This window comes from Buceros rhinoceros, unplaced genomic scaffold (genome assembly GCF_000710305.1).
Source record: "Buceros rhinoceros silvestris isolate BGI_N320 unplaced genomic scaffold, ASM71030v1 scaffold29287, whole genome shotgun sequence".
NCBI lineage: Eukaryota > Metazoa > Chordata > Aves > Bucerotiformes > Bucerotidae > Buceros > Buceros rhinoceros.
Window position 1 is genome coordinate 20,424 of NW_010420886.1, and position 17,725 is coordinate 38,148.

Below are 17,725 nucleotides of genomic sequence, written 5' to 3' on the forward strand. Positions count from 1 at the left end.
GTCTCTCTGCAGTCTGAGCACTCAGGCCAACTCTGTGCTCTGGGCCCAGGACCTCCCCTTGCAAACACGTCCCTGCCCGCTAGCATCAAGCATCCTTCATGCACTCATCAGCTAGTGCTGTGGCTACGGCTTGTTCTTCAAGTGAGACTTTACGATGCTTAAAACCAACCAATTGACCCAGGAGAGCATCTCAGCAGAAAAGCTGAAATTGCTTACATTTCTTTTCTTGCTAAGCTTTTCCTTGTTACAAGTCCCTTTCGGAATGGGGAGTCTGTAGGTGGCTGCTTTGGCATCACCTTTGAAGACAAAGCAGTTTAAAAGCTGCTGTTATGACTGGTTAGCCCGAGGCTGACACATTTCTTCTCTGGTAGTAAAGGGAGAGTTTTTTTCTTGAACTTACTTTTTAACAAACAGTGAGCATTTGTTTTCGCAGACTTCTGTGGTGTTTGTACCCGTCATGTAGCCCAGCAGAGCATGTTGGGTAAGATGATGATCTGGCTAGACCCGTCCAGCCACCACATCACTCTGGTTACGTGAAGGCTGGTTCAATATAGCCCAAAACAAGAAATGGTGGAAAATGGTCACTTGACACATTTTAAATGGAATATTGAGAGATACCTTCTGAACAAAACCAGTCCATCATTTGTGTGGTAGATGGACACTTATATGTCACTAAAATAACTATTTGTAACTCCCCTTAATGCCTGACTGAAAATTATTCAGGTAGGTGTGCACCAGGAAGGTGCTGCCCCTGTGCAGCGGGCACATCGGAGCCATGCTGGCCGACACTTCCACGCCAAAGGCACAGTTAATTCTACAGTGGAAAACAGCACAGGCTCGCAGCCTACGACAGGTGGATGCGTTTGACTCGTCATTTCATACATGAAGACATGCAATGAAAAAACCCCACATCAGTAAAAAGAAATCTAAATTTGCTTCTGCACTAGACAAAATACGTTTGGTTTTTTTTTCAGCACCATATTTCTTTTCCCTTTCAAAATTTTTTTTTTGTAAGATACAATGAGGTGCCATTGTATTAACATGCACAGTAAATTCAGATGATTAATAGCTCGATCGCATAATCTCATAACAAATAATTTTTATCCATTATCTAAAATCAACTTTTAATTAAAAGAATATATTATCTTTGTTTTCTGATACTACATTACTCTGATTATTTTAAAATTACGTATGATGTTGGCACATAGTAAATATATGGCATGTATCTATCTGTTGGGCTTAACTATCTGCCTGAAGCGTGAATTTCAATTATTAAACATTAGTAAGTATTTAGGAATGTCCCACTATGTATGGTCTGCCATTGATTTTTCCAGGAATTCCTCTTTCTGTAGTCGACATTTTAGAAGGAACACACCATCTTTTTTCAAAACTGTGCTGTATTTGCACAAAATTGGTAATTTTTTTTCCTAACCCTAACAAGGTTCATAGGAACCAAAGACCAGCTGAAACCTGAATTAATCTCCAGGAAAGGCTTCCTACGGCCACATATGACGTATTTTCAAAGTCAGTGGTGCATCTTGTTGGTGGGTCCTATGGGCAACCCTGGCTCTGTACTACACTCTTCTACTGCACGCCAGTTACTCTGAGGTTTTACATTTAACTCAGGAGGCAGAAAGTCATCTGTGGACACTCGCTCTCCCTCAAGAACATGCATGTCAGCATGTGGCAGCAATGGCAACAGAAGGACACCCGTGTGCCTCTGCAAGGCCCCTGCAAGGCTGATGAGAGGACGCCTGTGTGTCTCCTTTGCAGAGCTGTTAAAGGCAAGCAGAGAGTTTCCTCTAGTGTAACCACCACCACACCCAAAATGAGCTTCACTACTAATGAAATTAGACACTTGGTACATTGGAATATTTTATTTTGACTTTACATGCGGTGTTAAAAACCCAAAGAACGTATTATTTACACATCCACAATACAAGTTTACAAGATATCTATACATGTTAAAGTACTCTATAGTATAGAGCAGCTTCATTTAAGGGTTATTTTTTTTATGCCGTACCATTAAAAAAGATACAATCTGCGTTTACCTTTGCACAAATGGATAAAGCATCTTTTATTATTAAATTAACAGAATAAGGACTAGGTTGAATGTTAGAAATTTCAACATAAATACTGAGAGAACTCACATTACCATCTACAAGGCAGCACAATGTTACAGGAGGTTATCAGGGTTCACATACATTTATCTTTCGGTTTCACACAAGTCTGTATTAATATTTGTAAAGTGAATTCACATCAGTTTGTGTCTTTTTGACAACTGAGTATATTTTTAATAGTTATTAATCTATAATGTTTTAGTTGCAAGACAGAAGTGTTTAGGAAGAGCGATCATTGATTTTGGATCCAGAGGTCTCAGGAAATAAATGTCCCTTACAGCCTCACAAGAAAAAAAATGACTACTTCTATCCTTTATTCTTTGTTCTGTAACAGAGGTCCAGTTTCCAGTGACTAACCTTTTCTCCCCTTTGAACACATCACATAAATCTCCACCGTCTCTGAACCCCATTGCAGTTATTTGTCCCGCTAATTCATGAATATTCCTCTGCCACAGTTATTTCTATAGTTATGTTCAATAAACAATGTGGTAGTGTGTAGTTTGCAAGCTAAAATAGCCATCTGTGTTGAACATCAGCTGCAAGTGGATACTGTAAAACCTACTAAATAGCTTACACAACTTTAGCAGGTGTTCCATTACCCTAGAAACCTCATTTGATTTCACATTATGACTGTTTGATCCTTCGGAGAGCTGGAGTGGAATGTTTATCACAGTAAGGTGATTTAACGCTGCTGTCTTCGTGGATTGTAGGCTGCCTTTAGTTACCAGTAATTATGCTTGGGTTTTATCTTTCCCTTTTTTTTTTTTTTTTTTTTTTAGAACACTTGACAGGGTTTTTTTTTTTTTTTTTAGTACTTTTATCATTTGCATGAATAAGGCACAAAATGCACAGATTCAGGTAAACTCACACATAATATTTACAGTTGAGAGGTTTTACAGCTGGCACTCGGGAGATATGTGCTATGGTGAGAACACTTGACAGGGTTTTTTTTTTTTTTTTTAGTACTTTTATCATTTGCATGAATAAGGCACAAAATGCACAGATTCAGGTAAACTCACACATAATATTTACAGAATATTGTCATTACCTGCATGACTTTGGAAAAAAAAAAACCAAACCTTACATTACACAACAAAAACAAATTGATTGCACTACTGTTGAGTTTTCACAGACTGCTTCTGCCAGGCCAATTAACGTTTCTCCTTTTTTTATTGACAAGAGTCTATCAGCGTGTAGGGCATTATCAAATGTAACAAAACCGTAACCTTCTCTAGTTCCACAGGCCTTTGCCAAATGAATTGACTATTAGCTGCCCTCAATGAGAAGTACAGGGTATCAAGTTCACAGTGGCCAGGTATTGGATGGAGGCACTGTGGAAACACAGTGAAACTCCCCTGTTCCAGCCCAAAACACTAGACTTGAAATGCACAGCTCTGGAGCAATAGCAGCATAACAGAGTTATGACGAATTAAACCTGTCTGCACTCTTTCACTGGGTGACGAGTTCATCAAGGTACTACCGTTCCGAAGGCTGGCAGAGATGCGCGGTTCATCCTTGGCTGTCTCCAAGCTGAATCCAACGGGCTGCAGAAGGCAGAGTCATCTGTTTGTTCAGTCATGCTCAATGTAAACAATTCCATAGCATAAAAAAAGATGCAATGGGTCTCTAAGTACATCCTAGTGTGTACAGTACACACACACACATCCACACACACGCACAGCTTTATCTGTGGCACAAACAAAATGCCACACACGGAGAGAAAAAAATAATGCTACAGTTGGGCCAGAGACTGAATTCCAGCAAATAATTGATTATTAACCCAGATATCCATTGAGACATTACCATTTTCTGACATTTGTGCAAGAGGCAAGGTGAATGCATACATATTAAAATGTTCACATTTAATGGGAAGGACCACACCATGGCAGTCTAAAATGGAACCCATTTTTCAAGTATTTGCTTACTGATTCTTTTCCCACTATCTTTTTTGTTAGCTATTTAGAACAGTAAAGTAGCCCCCACCCCATTGTGCTACATGTCTCCTTAGCTCCAAACAAAAGAAATGTCATGACCAGCACTTTCCTTTGTTTCTTGTGTTTGCTCTTTTAGCAAGTACATGAAGTCTTGCTATAGCTACATGTGGCAAGACACAGATGTTGCTGAAGTAAAGACAGTTTCTTTGGCCACTTCGTTCTCTTTAACAACAAGCAAGTCTCTGTCTGATGTGTCTACCACAACCACCACCTCACAACCTGTACAGGTCAATGCCACGCTCATATTTTTTTTTTTTTTTTTTTTTTACCACAAAACTGTCTCTGTAATTTAACCGTGTAGGGTAAAGCGCCCGTCTTTTTTTTTTTTTTTTTTTTTTTTTAGCACAGACATGTCCTAGTAACTGTATTTATTCAGTGGTCTGACTGAAGTTGTCTGAGGAACGAATGAGGGTTTTGGTGGCACATCGGGTTTTAACGAGGGTGTCCTCTTTATTCCTGTACGAGGAAGGGTGCCGTTGCTTGTGTAACTGCTTTGCCGGGACAAGGAAGGCTGGAGGTGAACGCTGACGGGTGTCCCTTGCATGTAGTCCATCTTTGTGCCTGCTGTGGGAGGCATGTACCCCCCACGATTAACACTAGGCTGTCTGGATAACAAAACACCATTTGATGAGTTTAAGTTTTTAGGAAGGGCAGATATTGAATGCCTTTGTGAAGAATTTTTGTGATAACCTCTCTGCCTTTCCAAAGACGTCATTGGTACTGCAGGAGTAGTGGGAACGTCCACTCGTTTTGTGGGGCTGTTTCTCGGCAGAGTAGATGGAGGAGAGTATAAAGACGCCTCCCTGTTGGGAACCTTAGGTGGGATCTCGGACATATTTCCCATTGGATCCAACATTAAAGTCTGGTGAGCCACTTGAATATCTCCCATAATTGCTTTGGGATTACTAGTAGTTTCATTCAAGTGTTTCAGAAAATCATTCAGCGTGTTCCTGGAATCAACAGATCTCCTGTGGTCTCTTTTAGATGGTTTTGTAAGTGGATGGTCAATGTGTTGCACCTTTTTGTCTGCCTTGTGCGCATTAGAATTTGAGAAAGATGTGTTGTAATCATGGGTAGCATTGGGAAGAACAATAGCACTAGGAATATGTCCATGACTTAAAGGAGAGTGGGGTGGAGGACTGGAAGGAAAAAACTGAGGGCTTTTCAGTGGGGTTTCCTTTCGTGAAGCATTGAGGCTACCGTGCGCTTTGTCCAACTGACTTTTCATAGCCTGCAGAGTCTTTTGTTGAAGAACTGGAGTAGATTCAGGAGTTGGAAGCGCAGCTAATTCTGGAGGCTGTCCCCTGTGGTCCATCATCATGGACTTCGTGTCACTGTTTGGTGGCAACTCCTTTCTGCTAGTCAACAGGTTTGTGTAAAGTTTAGGTGAATCAATGTTTTGTTGATATTCCTTGATGGGACTATCAAACAGCCCATTCAGTTTAGCAAAGCTCCCACTGGAGTCAGTACAGGACTGAGCCGATTCAGCATCTTTGTGTATTTTTCTGGATTTCCGTACAAATATATCCCGGTAGCAGTAAACGGCCACTCCCGCAATAAAGGCTCCCAGGACAAAAGCGGCAAAGACACAAGTGATTAGGACATTCATATGTACCATTTGGTTGGATTCTCCTGATTGTACTTCCCACCTTACACCTGCAAAAGACATGCAGTATATCATAAATTTACACGTACTCCATATGGACACATTTCAGACTAAGGCAGCCGCCTAAGTGCTCTGTCTCTAGTGTTAGTTTAACTCAGCTAGGTCCTGCACTCCACAGCACTGCTGAATGCAAATCATCTTATAAATAATAATGACTGTGTGAGCAGTGATCAGTCTACAGAAAGACTGTCCATTTTCTTTGATAACGAGGAATGCTTGTTGAAGCTACTCTCCTCATATTACTTTGAGTTTAAGCTGTCCCCAAGTTTCCTTAAAGGCTCACAAATAGGGGCCTGTATGTTATTAACAGCAATGATTTCTGCTGGAAAATTGAGGTTAGAAGGTGCTACTGGGCCAGACAGCAATTAATAACTCATGGATGGATTTCTCTTTCAATTTTCTGCCCAACTCATAAATCAGTATCAAAAGAGAGACAGGAATATGCAAATGTTGTGTAAAACTGTGTAATGTACACACTGCACATTAACCACGTTAATGTCGTATCGTGTAAAACCTGTAAACTAATACAGCCACAGGTTGCTACCCTTGGAGTGGCACACCTCGCGTTGTGTACATGTACCACTTTTGAAGTTCGAGATTACATCATTCTATAAGAGCACTAATTTATCTTTTTTTTTTATTAGTCAATAATGAACATAAAACAACATAACATTACAAAAAAAAACCTTGCATGGTTATTAGAGAATGTTAACACTTAGAAAACTTTTAGCCTAACCCAAGAAGTTGAATATGGGATTAGTTTTTTATCTGCGTATTAACAAGCTCCTTTTCATTTGTTTTTTTTTTTTTTTTGAAATTTTTTTTAAAGCAACCACAGACATCTTGCAGCTGAGACAATGTTAGTTTTTAATGAAAGTAATTCTGGTAACTATCCCAAGGGATGTTAAAATGAAAGAGCAAGAGGGAAGGAACAGATTCATTCTTGTTAGAGGCAAGGCCTTTTAACATTGTTAATGTTCAGGGTTATGGGTTTTAATGGCACTGCACAGGAGAAGACAGAAAACATGAGTAAAGTTCAGGAATAGCTATGACACAAAATGTGATGCAGAACCAAAAGCAAATAATAACAAAAACTTAAAGCAAACCAGAAAATAACGGCAACAAATTAAAATGACGAATGCACTGCCATAATGGCTGATAGGAAACCTGATATGTTTTGGTGAATGGCAATAAAACACAAATGGTTTTTGACTGGTGAGATAATCAGTAAATACAGAATTGTGCAAACATGTCTGTCACCTGGCTGTTCGGGTACTGATGAAGACTTGTGTGAAGTTTTGGTTATGGGATTGGAAGCTTTGCCATTCTCTGGCTGACTACAATAGTTCTACTGAATTAAAGTCTTTGTCGCAGCAAGAGCCTAATCACAGAGGTTCAATTAGCTGAAACAATAGCTACAGAAAGATGAATTACATGCAGACTATGTTTCTTTTCGTGTTCGGCTTAAAACCGCTGCATGTCTCTCTATGTACTAAGATTATCTGTAAACTGATGCTCATATCCAGAGGATAAAAATTCAGCACACCCTTACTCAGATCTGACCCACATTCTTCAGAAACACGCTGCAGGCAGGCAGAGTTTGGGATATGCCCCATTTAACCCATGGATCTGTCATGGAGCTGCGCTTTGCTGTCTGTCCCATCCCACCCCTCCAAAAAACCCACCCTCAATCCAAAAGAAAAAAGTGCTCCTGTAAGCAACCATTCATGGGGACTAGGTGTGTTATCCAAACTGGACTGGATCGAAAACCACCACCAGAGGTGGAGCTAAGCCCTGAATGCATTTTTTTTTAAATGCACCAGAACTCCCACTGATTTTACAGGGAGCCTTGGAGCACCCCAGGACTGAAAGGCTGAGCTTACTATCTGTGTTTCCTATTATAGGCTCTGAGCAGCACTTTGTTTGTACATGGGGTAAGTGGGTATGAAAAACATGATTGCACTGTCTGCATATTCACAGGAAATAGGTGTAAAATACAGCCCAACAAACATGACTGTTACATTTAAGCCTTAGACAATGCTGAGACTATCAGGTTTCCATTCAGCTGCAATGTATTCCCTGGTAAGGCCTTACCCTTTGGGACACCTGATAATGGACCAGAATAATCAGAAGTGTTTGGGTCATCTTGAACTACAAATTTCCGAGAGCCAGTCACTTTAGGTTTCCAGGAACCAATCACTTTAGGTGATATAACTGGGATACTTGCCATTGTGGTAATGGAAGCTGAGGAGAACTCCATGTCTGTGGTGGCAAACAGATTTTTATTAATGTGTATTACAGTCATGCTTTCCTCCCTGTTTCATGGCACATCTAAGCTATAGCTGGAGATGGTATTTAATGGGAGTTACAGAGCAAAATGCGACACCCACCCCTACACTCTGCAGAAGTACAGAGGAATGATTAAAATCAATTGGTTCAAAACTTTAAGTATGAAAAAAATACATTAAAACATCAACAGCTGCTAGCCCAAAAGACAGAGAAGTCAAGCACAAAAGCAGTGCAAAAGTTAAAGTAAGCAACTGGTGGAGGTGAAAAGCACAACTTACTCTACTTAATTGCTATATTCTTTATGGGGAAGAACATACTTGGCTGCCTTTTAAACATCTTCAGAAAAAAAAGTTACTTGGAAAGATATACTCTCATGACAGGTTACACCTGAGAAACCAGATCAGCGCCATTAGTGCTATTATGGTGCACCAGGAACTGCTGAACGAGCCATTTCTACAGGTGGGAACAAAAGGAATGTCTTTGACCCCTATTTTGTAATGGTTCCCAAGGAACAACGTGGCATAGATTCTGTCTCCTCCGTATACATTTGCAGAACAAACAGAAACACCACGGCCTACGTGAAAGTGCACGTGAAGAGGAAGCACATCAAACTAGTTTTATAATCCAAGGTCTACTTTGCACACCCAAGCATTTTGTCTTCACTGTCCCAGTAGGTTTAGGCATGAAAGTCTACGGCTCGAGATCTGACTGAGAGATGTACTTCAAAAGCACACTCATTCAGGACTTGAAACTAAGGTTCAGTTCTATCTGTATCGTAAAAGATCACTTTGAAAATTCTGTTGATAAACACTTATGCAAGCAAGGCAGCACTTCCTCGTAACACAGTTTTGTTTTGTTTTGCTTTCCTAAGTGAGTCTCTTTCTTACATTATGGGTAAATATAGCTGGAAAACATTTGTCTCAAACATTACCTCTTGTCAAGTTACAGAAGTGAAAGTATCAGAAACCAAAACACTAAATAATGTTATTGTTTCTTTCACACTCTTACAAATTTAACATACAAAATATTTTCATATTTGTCAATCAATCAATCAGAATTGTGCCCTTGGTTTGAAAGCAGACACCCAAGTTCCAGGAGCAAGACTGGAAAATAAGTCTTGCTCCTGTGGAAGTCAGCACAGGTTCTGCTTCTGAGTTCAGCAGAGGAGCACCGGGCCCTGCCTCCCAGAACACCAGGGGCTGGCGGTGGAAACGCTATTGGAAAAAACACTGAAGGAAAAAAAGATGTGAAAGTCCATCTGAAAACAATGCTTCAAGTTTCTCCTAAGCCGCCTTCGTCTACACAAGTCCTCATTCAGCTACACAGTTTGCGATGTTAAAATTTTTCCATTAGCATAAACGACTTGAAACATTTAAAAAAATATAGAAATACACATTTTACAAAATGTGTATTTATGCAAAAAGCTTGCTGGGAAAGAAGGAGAAAAGGAAGGGAGAGGTAGGGAGGAAGACGATGAAATTCTGCCATTCATCTACTAGAGATGACCAACAGGGGCATTCACAAATGCATGGCTGGGGATAAAGAGTAAAGCTTAGTGGACTTTCGTGCAGTGAAGATGTCATCTATGTTAATCAGGCTCTTTAATAAAAGATGTCTCAATAAATAATGAGCTGTTAACATGCGGCTACACAGGGTGAAGTGCTGAGTGAGAAGAGTCTGGCTATCTTTACCATCAGTGGGAACATGAGTAAAAGCACAAAAATGGAGGATTGCCAACTGTGCAAAAGGAAGGAAAAAAGGGCTGAAAATGCTGAACTGAAGGAAAGTAAAGGTCATTAATTCAAAAAAATTAAAAAAAACTAACCAGATGTTGGGTCGCCAAATATTTTGTAATCTGGTGTAGCTGTAGTAGGCAAAATTTCTAAAAGAATTAAAGGAACAAGTAATCAGTAAAAAGTAACAAAAAGAAAGCAAAAGATCTCAAACCTGAGTAATGGAAAAGAAAAACTAAAATATTACTGGTTACAAAAAATAAATTCTTCAATATTTTGCTGCAGACCCCAAATAGTTGTAAACTGGTGAAGAAAAGACAAAACTGCCACCCAGGTCCAAAAAGCTCAGCTTTGTGAACATTCACAGTAACACCAGGTGATGTGTTCATCAAGCTACTGAAAAGCTCATCACAAATTTCACATCCACAGTGAGGTGTGGCCACAGACTAGTGCTGAGACATTCGGAAGGAGCAGCAATGCCTACGCCTTACCGTGGCAGTCCCCAAGCTGCGCTGTGTTGCCATATTCGACATCTTGTACGTATCCTCCGGTGCTGTGGTTGTATGAAACAAACAAAGAGAACCTGCAATTAACAGTATTAGGAGGGAAACAAATGGTGATTTTTTTTTTTTTCCTGGAAGCAGCAAATGGAAACATATACAAGAGCTAGTGTATGGCCCCAAAAATTGCTTTGCAAAATGCACAAGTTGGTTATAACCAGGCTTTAAAACTCTCTATATGTGCTTATGCCAGGAAATCAAAAAAAAAAAAAAAAAATCCATTTTTTTCAGCAACTTCGTCGTGTCTTCTGCATTGGGTGTGCTCTTGGTTTTAGATACAACTGTCCAATTATACTCCTTCGAGTTTGCACTGGCCTGCCACAAAGGCCTCTTTTTAAGATACAGCTGCTAACGCGCGGTATATTACAGACTTGATTTGTGCAAAATGCCTTTGGTATGCACATATATCACCCGAGCTCCAGCGTGGAGGCAAAGTCTTGCTCTCTTCCCACTGTGAATCCTGTGCTTTCACATTTGCAATTGACTGTGCCCCGGCTGGGAGCACGCCTGGGAGGGAATACTGTGTCCTGTCCTCTCTGAGCCACTCAGGTTTACAAGCACCAATTTCTCGCTTTCCTGCTTCCAACTGCTCTTCCTACAGGTCTGCTTGTCCTCCCACACACATGCAAAACTCCCAGTGAAATCAAGTCTTCACCTAGAGATTGCAGAATTAGGTCAGAGTCTCCTCCATACAGAGCACACTGAAAAACCATCTTAAAAAACCTGGAGATTCATTAATTGAATGCAGGGGAACAGGCACAGGGTATGAGCTTGTGCAGTCTGTAAAGCCGGTGCAGAGAAGTGGGCTAATTTGACAAGGAGCACTTACAGCATGCCTCGTGTCACTCTTCCACATGCCTCATGGTCTAACCAGCCGCAGTAGGGGTCCCGGGAAGCAATACATGCCCTTGCAAGAGAGAAAACCCAAAAAATCATGCATTTTCTACTTCCTTCCCAAGAGCTGCTGTTGCTCTTCCTTAAAGGGGTGGGGGGGATGGGGGGTTCAGGAATGGGGCCGGGGTTCAGGAACGGGGCCGTACTTTTTACAGGACCCATGACGCTCACACCGACTCAGAGGTATTCTAATGACGCAGCTGGAAAACGCCACGAACAAAGCATGGTGGTCTCTATCCAGCTGAAGGGAAATGACTCTTCTGTCCTCCTCACTCTCACCGTTACACCTGTTCAGCAAAAATAACGGGAAGCCATTATTTGGGTAAGGGTCACACTTTGTGCAGCACTTACGCCACAAACATTTTATTTATTTACTGTCTGTATAGATACTGAAAAGAGACTTTTTATGTATATAAATGTAACTTACTAGTCTTTGCTGAATGATTTCTAAAGAAACCCACGGGTTATCAAATACCAGCTTCTGGCTCTTATTTACAGCTAGGTGACAAGTTTGCTGAACTATGTAGGAAAAAAATCCAAATCCATTTTCTTTGTTCTCTCAGTCGGCATAAACATCTCAACAGAGCAGAACAGGAGTCCTGTACTGGACGCCTGTGGAGTCTAACTGGAACGCTTCCATTCCCAAATTCTTTGTGCCAGAATAAACAAGTTCAAAATGATTAGATGTAGTTTATAAATTATTGGTCACTCCTGAGAAATCCTCAAGATAAGCTCACATCAATTCTTTGTAACAGCAGCAGATAGTTCTGACGTTTCCTATTCAGGAAGAAGTGCATCTATTTGCGGAAGAATTAGATTGTATCGCTGGCGTCACTGGAGTGGAATTACGCTGTTCACTCAACCCATGTAAAATGGCAACTGACCGAGTATTTGCAGGTTATTCAACATGAGGAACACTGTGAAATGACAAGCACGTGGTGAGGTTGGTGATAATGAGTTGGTGCTCGTTTACCATAAGGTTTTTTTTTATTTCCGCTAGGTACACCAAGGACTAGATAAAGATCTTAGGTGTTCTGGTAATACTTACTTTGCATGATTATATGCTTCAATCTCTTCCAGTAACACACTGTCATTCAAAGAAAAAGGCCTCGTCTTTGCCAAGATTTTAAGTACTACTCCTGCTTCAGAGCCAACAAATATGACTGTGTAGTTCTGGTAGGGTCCAGCAGCGTGGTCTACAGCAATTGCTGTCAATCTGTATCTATCAAGACCAAAAGGCTTATAATTAACAGCGCGTTTTCTGGTTTTCCTTTTCACGTGCATTATTTTTGAATGGTGTCATACCTGACACGTGTTTTGGTAAACCAGGGCTCCTCGATGACTGAGGGAACAGCTGAATCCATCAAAGGATGAGATTTGATGAAGGCAAGTGTTTCGTCGGGGAAATCAATGGAGGTTTTGTAAGCCTCTGCTAGGCCGTGTTTTGCACAGCAGCCAGGTCTGAAAGAACAACAACATCGTTTTCCTCTTGGTATTTTAGTTAATGAGAGAAGGCAGCCTGCTAATGAGCATCCTTATGGCTGAAGCATAAAGCTCTGCTTTGCTTTGTACCCAAGACACTTGAGAGTGCAGCTGATTTAAGGTAGCTCTTTACAGGACAGTATTATGACATCATGAGCAAGAACCTTTTACCTTGGCCTTGGTACTTTGTCTTCAGGTACAGCTGTCCAGACAGAGTCAGGAGTCTTTTGTTCTTTAAATCTCCCTTTGAAGACTTTCTCAATGTCATCCATGCTGAAAGCACACACTGCCGAACCAGGGATGCTGTAAGAGTTAGAAAAATAGCTGCAAGAACTCAGAATACAATGGCACGAACCTCAGGGTTCTCAAGAGAGAACCAGAGAGCCCCCTTTGCTGTCAGGTTGCTCATTGCTCACCTGTTAAGCTGTGTGGTGAACACACCTACAACCGTGGGGACTCCGTTGATTTCTATGATGTCTGTGATAGACTGCAGGACATCGAAGTAGAAGAATGAATCCCCGGGAACAGAGCAGTTAAGCCGAGCTTTCAGAAAAGATGTCCAGTGTTTCTCCAGCACTCTCTGGGACCCCCCCATGTCATTTTTGCATATGCGTGCCACACGGGAATACACAGCCTGCGAGGGGCAAAAGAAAAAGGCAGAAAGGCTTGAGTGATGCGAGGAAAACAGAGCTTGCTTCTGAGCTGTTAATAAAACACACAGATCATTTTGTTAACTGCTGCCGTTTATCCGCACAGAAAGGAGGACAGCAACAGTGTTTATCCCATACTGCACAGGCATCTTAATGTATCACCAAGCAAATGCAGCTCTGCAGCTTGTCCCCCCCACCCCTTTTTCCCCTTCAAAATCATATTGTTAGTGAGATTTAAAGACTTTAATTAACCATGTGTAAAGGATTTAATAATTTATTATAGAATATCCTTCCATGGTGAGGCCTGTGTATTATACTCTGTGCCAGCATGACTGAATTATTCAATATCCAGGAACATTAGAGAAACTTCTCTGAAACTCTTTGTGTTGTTTTCTTTTGTTTCTTTAATAAGCATGAAAAAAACCTTGGATTTTCCATTACTTGCCACAAGTGTTAAGGCAACAGCAACACTAAGGCAGCTACAGCAATAGTAAAAGATACCTGCAGACTGCTTGCAAGGTGTAGAGAACAGAAACAACTTTTTTGCTGAGGAATGCACTGCTGTACTTTCTCTTATTCCCCCCCTGTAAATTATAACGATGAGAAAACTATGCAAACTTCGTACTAGTCCCTACTTCATATTGTAAGCTGTGCTTGTAACTGATGCTGTTTTAGGACGATCTCCTTCTGCTACGACTCATGACTACCTGACAGGCTGCTGTGACAATACCTACCTTGCCTAAATTATTGTGTTCTACGGCAATTTCTCGGAAGAAGAAATAAACGTAGTTCCCGTATTCTATGGCATGGAGGAAGTGTGGTTCTGTAAGAAAGAGCAAGGAGAGGGTTACTTCAAAGAACGACTCAATCAGCGTATGATGCTGACTGGGCTGTGTGACTTGGTGGCTTCTCCACACCCGGCCCACACAGCTAACATGAGCTCCAGTCTCCCAGATGCTTTAGGATGTCCTAACGGATGCACGGGAGCTGAAATGAACTTGAAGCCTTTAGTGTGGGCTAACAGACTGTAAAAAGGCCTCACAGAAATTGCATTTCAGCGAAGTTATTTTGTTACTGCAGATTCATTCACTGATGTTTTAACAGGAATTTTGCTTTATTTGTATTAAACTCCCGTTTCATGGTAATCATGCTGTACTGAAAGTCAGACAGGTGCTGACATTGTAGGGTCCGTGTGAAGCACGCTGGCTGGGAATTACCGGACCCTCCGTGCCGCTGAAATTACATTTGCCATGTGTATGGGAAAATACTCCCCCCAATTACCTTTTATCCACTTGGAATCATACTTTATTGTTCTTAGGGCAGATCCATCCCCCATGCTGCGATAAATAACGGCATCACTTGCCAGGAAATCTGCTACTGTTGCCGAATACAATTTTCCATCTAAAACAGAAGTTGAAAACATGGTATTAAGAGGCCTTTAATAATCTACAGAATTCTGAGCAGCCTGTATTATTCCCCATTTCTTTACTGCCACTGTTCCCCAAATTCCTGTAACCTATTTATTAAGAGGTCAGCTTCTAATCCTTTGGAGTCCCTTTAAAAAATTTAAGAGCAGGGGCACCATGACACCTTTAGCTTTCCTGTGCTCGCTTTAAAAGCTCTCTGGCTCCTTTGGCATCATTAATCATTTAGACTCATTACAAGCAAAAGTTCTTACCAGCAAAGAGGGCGACGTTGGTTTGTCTGGCATCAAATGGGCATCTTGCCAAACCACTAATTTCCTCCCCATCATACTCTAAGGTATTCAGCTAGAGAAGAAAAATGAACAGGCGATAGTGTCGTTTCTATTTTGACCACGGGCACAAAAGCGTAACATTGTCTTTACACAAAACTTATTTCAGCACATTGGCTTCTGTCTGGTTTTGTTTCACCTTGAAGCACTCTCCAGTCACACTGGATGCACTTGCTCTAGCGTAATTAGTGCAAGCAAAACCAGGAACAGATTAACGATATTTTCAATATTCTCACCCGATAGTATCTGCACATAGGGTTAAATGCATTTGTTCCACAGACAAACACCATCTCATCATTTCTTGGAACAAAGACTTTAATGAAGTTATGGCATTCGTCCTGGAAAGAGAGTAAGATGTATTAAGCACGGATTTCACATTTATAATACATATTAGTGTTAGTTTTCTATAAAGTATGTGCTAAACGTACCTTATGTTTCCCTTTCATGGCACAGTTCTCTCTGTCCTGCTGCCTTGACCTCCATGTTAATTTCTGTTAAACCAAAAAAGAACATTTGATTTCCTTTCCACAAAAAAATCTTAAAAAAATTAAACCCAAAGAAAATACCTCTCCCTTAGCCAGCACCTGCATCTACTCACTTTGCTTGGAGTAACTTCTGATTTTGGAACTTCATTTAAGTTTACAGTGTAAACTTGGTCCCTGTTTGCAAAGAGTAAAAAGACACAAGTGAATTCATTAGTTCATTGCCTTATTTTTGATAAGCTGAATCTATTTTTAGAGTGTTTTGTTAGACCAGAAACTTCTGTGAAATGCTTAAGGATTTTCCGTGTTTAATACAAATTGGAGAAGGCTGGTCATGGTGGTCTCAGATAGCACCTCGGGGTCCAGCTACCCATCGCTGTCTTTCCGTTCCGTTGAAGACTTGTTCGGACTGTAAATACTCAAATGTGTTATCCTCACTTCCTACATCGCTGATGTGTCAGTCCGAGTTTAAAATGATCAGGAGAGGTTTTTATCAGGGCATTAATATAAAAGAGGGAAAAGAGTATTTGATCACTGGCTTTAGCATAACTACAGTAACTGCAGCCTTCAAATCCAATTTTCATGCACTGGCCATCGATACGGTATATTCCTCTGCGAAGTCCTCCTCCAATTCTAATTTCTGTCATATTCTGCAGAGTTTTTAAAATGAATTTTACACATAAATGCAAAACTAGAAGAGAAAAGAATTTTAATCTAATGAACTGAGTGAAGGAAAATTACCTGCCAGCAATATAAAGTGTGTCTCGAATTTTCAACATCAGTTGGAAGTCCAGTCTGTGCTGAGATTCATTGCCTGAAGGGCGTCCTCTAAATACTGGATATTGCCTTGAATCTGCAAGTAAAAATGGGCTACACCATCACTCAGGATTATAGAGCTAAAGAATCAATATATAGCATTGATTAGCTGTATATACTAGGTGTAGAAGGGTTTAAACTAAATTCCTTGAGTAATGTCTTGAATATAAATGAGGAAAAGATGGCTAATGTCAGCAAATGTTCTTTTTCCTGAAGTTATTGCTGTATTTCTGATTGCTTTTTTAAGAAAATGATTAAGTGGTCTATTAAAGATACAAAGCCAGTAAACACATTTCAATTTGAAAGGAAGCAGGTTTTTTTTTAACTTCCCAAGGTTAAAAAAACCCCAAACCCCAAAACATTAAAACTTTTTCCCCAGTGGTTAGCACCACTTGCAGATTACTTACAGTGGTAGTCAACAACGCTAATAGGGTCCTCATCCTCAGGGAAGCTGACAGCTCGGCACTGGGACAGGCTCATTAGCATCACGGAGGCACAGAGCAGAGGAAGCCTCATGGCTGGTGAGGGATGAGCACTACCTCTGTGGCAACACGGTTTAACTACCTGGAAAACAGGAACGCACCAGTGAGATCTCAGCAGCACAGGACGGGAAACGGTTCTTCCGACTGCAGGAGAAGGGTTTTTTCATGTGTATTTGAGCACCGCCAGCAGTGGACTAAATCAGTGCTTATGAAAGGCTCTGTATGTACATTGATGGAAAACTGCTGCCTGACACATCCCTGCCCAAAGCTGCTCTGAAACATATTGATGTTTGCTAATTTTTATCTGGATTTACAGGCATTGACGACTGTCAGCCCATTTAATTCACGGGAATCACAAACAGAACATGCAGGCTGCTGACCTGGCAAGAAAAATTGTCAAACTTGGGATTAGAATTTTAATTAAACTGCAATCTCTTTCCATCCCCTCTATCACTGAATGTCATCCAATAAAACCCTTTCCCCATAAAATATCTAAATCTTATCCACAAAAAGTCATGACACACACAATCTGTCTGAGCATCCATGCCATGTTTTAAAATTATTGTTTGTTTGCAGGCTGTGCCATCATAACACTAAGCCTAACACGCTCACTGCGAAAGACCTTATGCCTAGGACCAGTCACTTGATGCTTTGCCTCGTGCAGAGATTTACGCGTGTGCAAACTAAACGCAAAAATGCTGCCTGTGCAGCGTGACAGTGCTTGTCACACGCTCTGCAAGGGCGGCAAGAGGCTCGGATGGGGGCCCGATGCTGAACCCGGCTCCCCAGACGCCACGGTCCCCC

At 41.0% G+C, this 17,725-nt stretch overlaps 1 protein-coding gene across 2 annotated transcripts; it reads right to left on the minus strand.

Annotated features, from left to right (window-relative positions):
* Nucleotides 1-3,249: 3,249 nt before the first annotated feature.
* On the minus strand, nt 3,250-16,955 carry SEMA6D (sema domain, transmembrane domain (TM), and cytoplasmic domain, (semaphorin) 6D). Of its 2 annotated transcripts, XM_010139476.1 has the most exons (19): nt 16,847-16,955; nt 16,365-16,476; nt 15,740-15,800; nt 15,570-15,632; nt 15,378-15,479; nt 15,067-15,157; nt 14,670-14,789; nt 14,123-14,211; nt 13,155-13,372; nt 12,910-13,041; nt 12,562-12,717; nt 12,305-12,478; nt 11,403-11,543; nt 11,192-11,269; nt 10,294-10,355; nt 9,895-9,951; nt 7,875-8,042; nt 4,461-5,770; nt 3,250-4,356 (listed from the first exon to the last, which is right to left on the minus strand). In XM_010139476.1, exons 1-18 carry the CDS (start codon nt 16,953-16,955, stop codon nt 4,470-4,472), a joined length of 3,234 nt encoding a protein of 1,077 aa, XP_010137778.1. In that variant the 3' UTR covers nt 3,250-4,356; nt 4,461-4,469. The 2 variants fall into 2 exon arrangements, with proteins under 2 accessions (XP_010137778.1, XP_010137779.1); XM_010139477.1 differs by lacking the exons at nt 3,250-4,356; nt 9,895-9,951 and having other exon boundaries at nt 5,765-5,770; nt 8,008-8,042.
* Between the last annotated feature and the right edge of the window lie 770 nt (nt 16,956-17,725).

Excerpts from the sequence above, each read along its gene's own strand:
- SEMA6D (XM_010139476.1), bottom strand. The coding sequence starts at position 16,955 with ATGAGGCTTCCTCTGCTCTGTGCCTCCGTGATGCTAATGAGCCTGTCC. Across the intron at positions 15,158-15,377 it reads CTATGTGCAGATACTATCGG|CTGAATACCTTAGAGTATGA; the intron begins GTGAGAATATTG and ends TTTCTTCTCTAG. Across the intron at positions 11,544-12,304 it reads GAAGCATATAATCATGCAAA|GTGTAACGGTGAGAGTGAGG; the intron begins GTAAGTATTACC and ends TTTGCTGAACAG.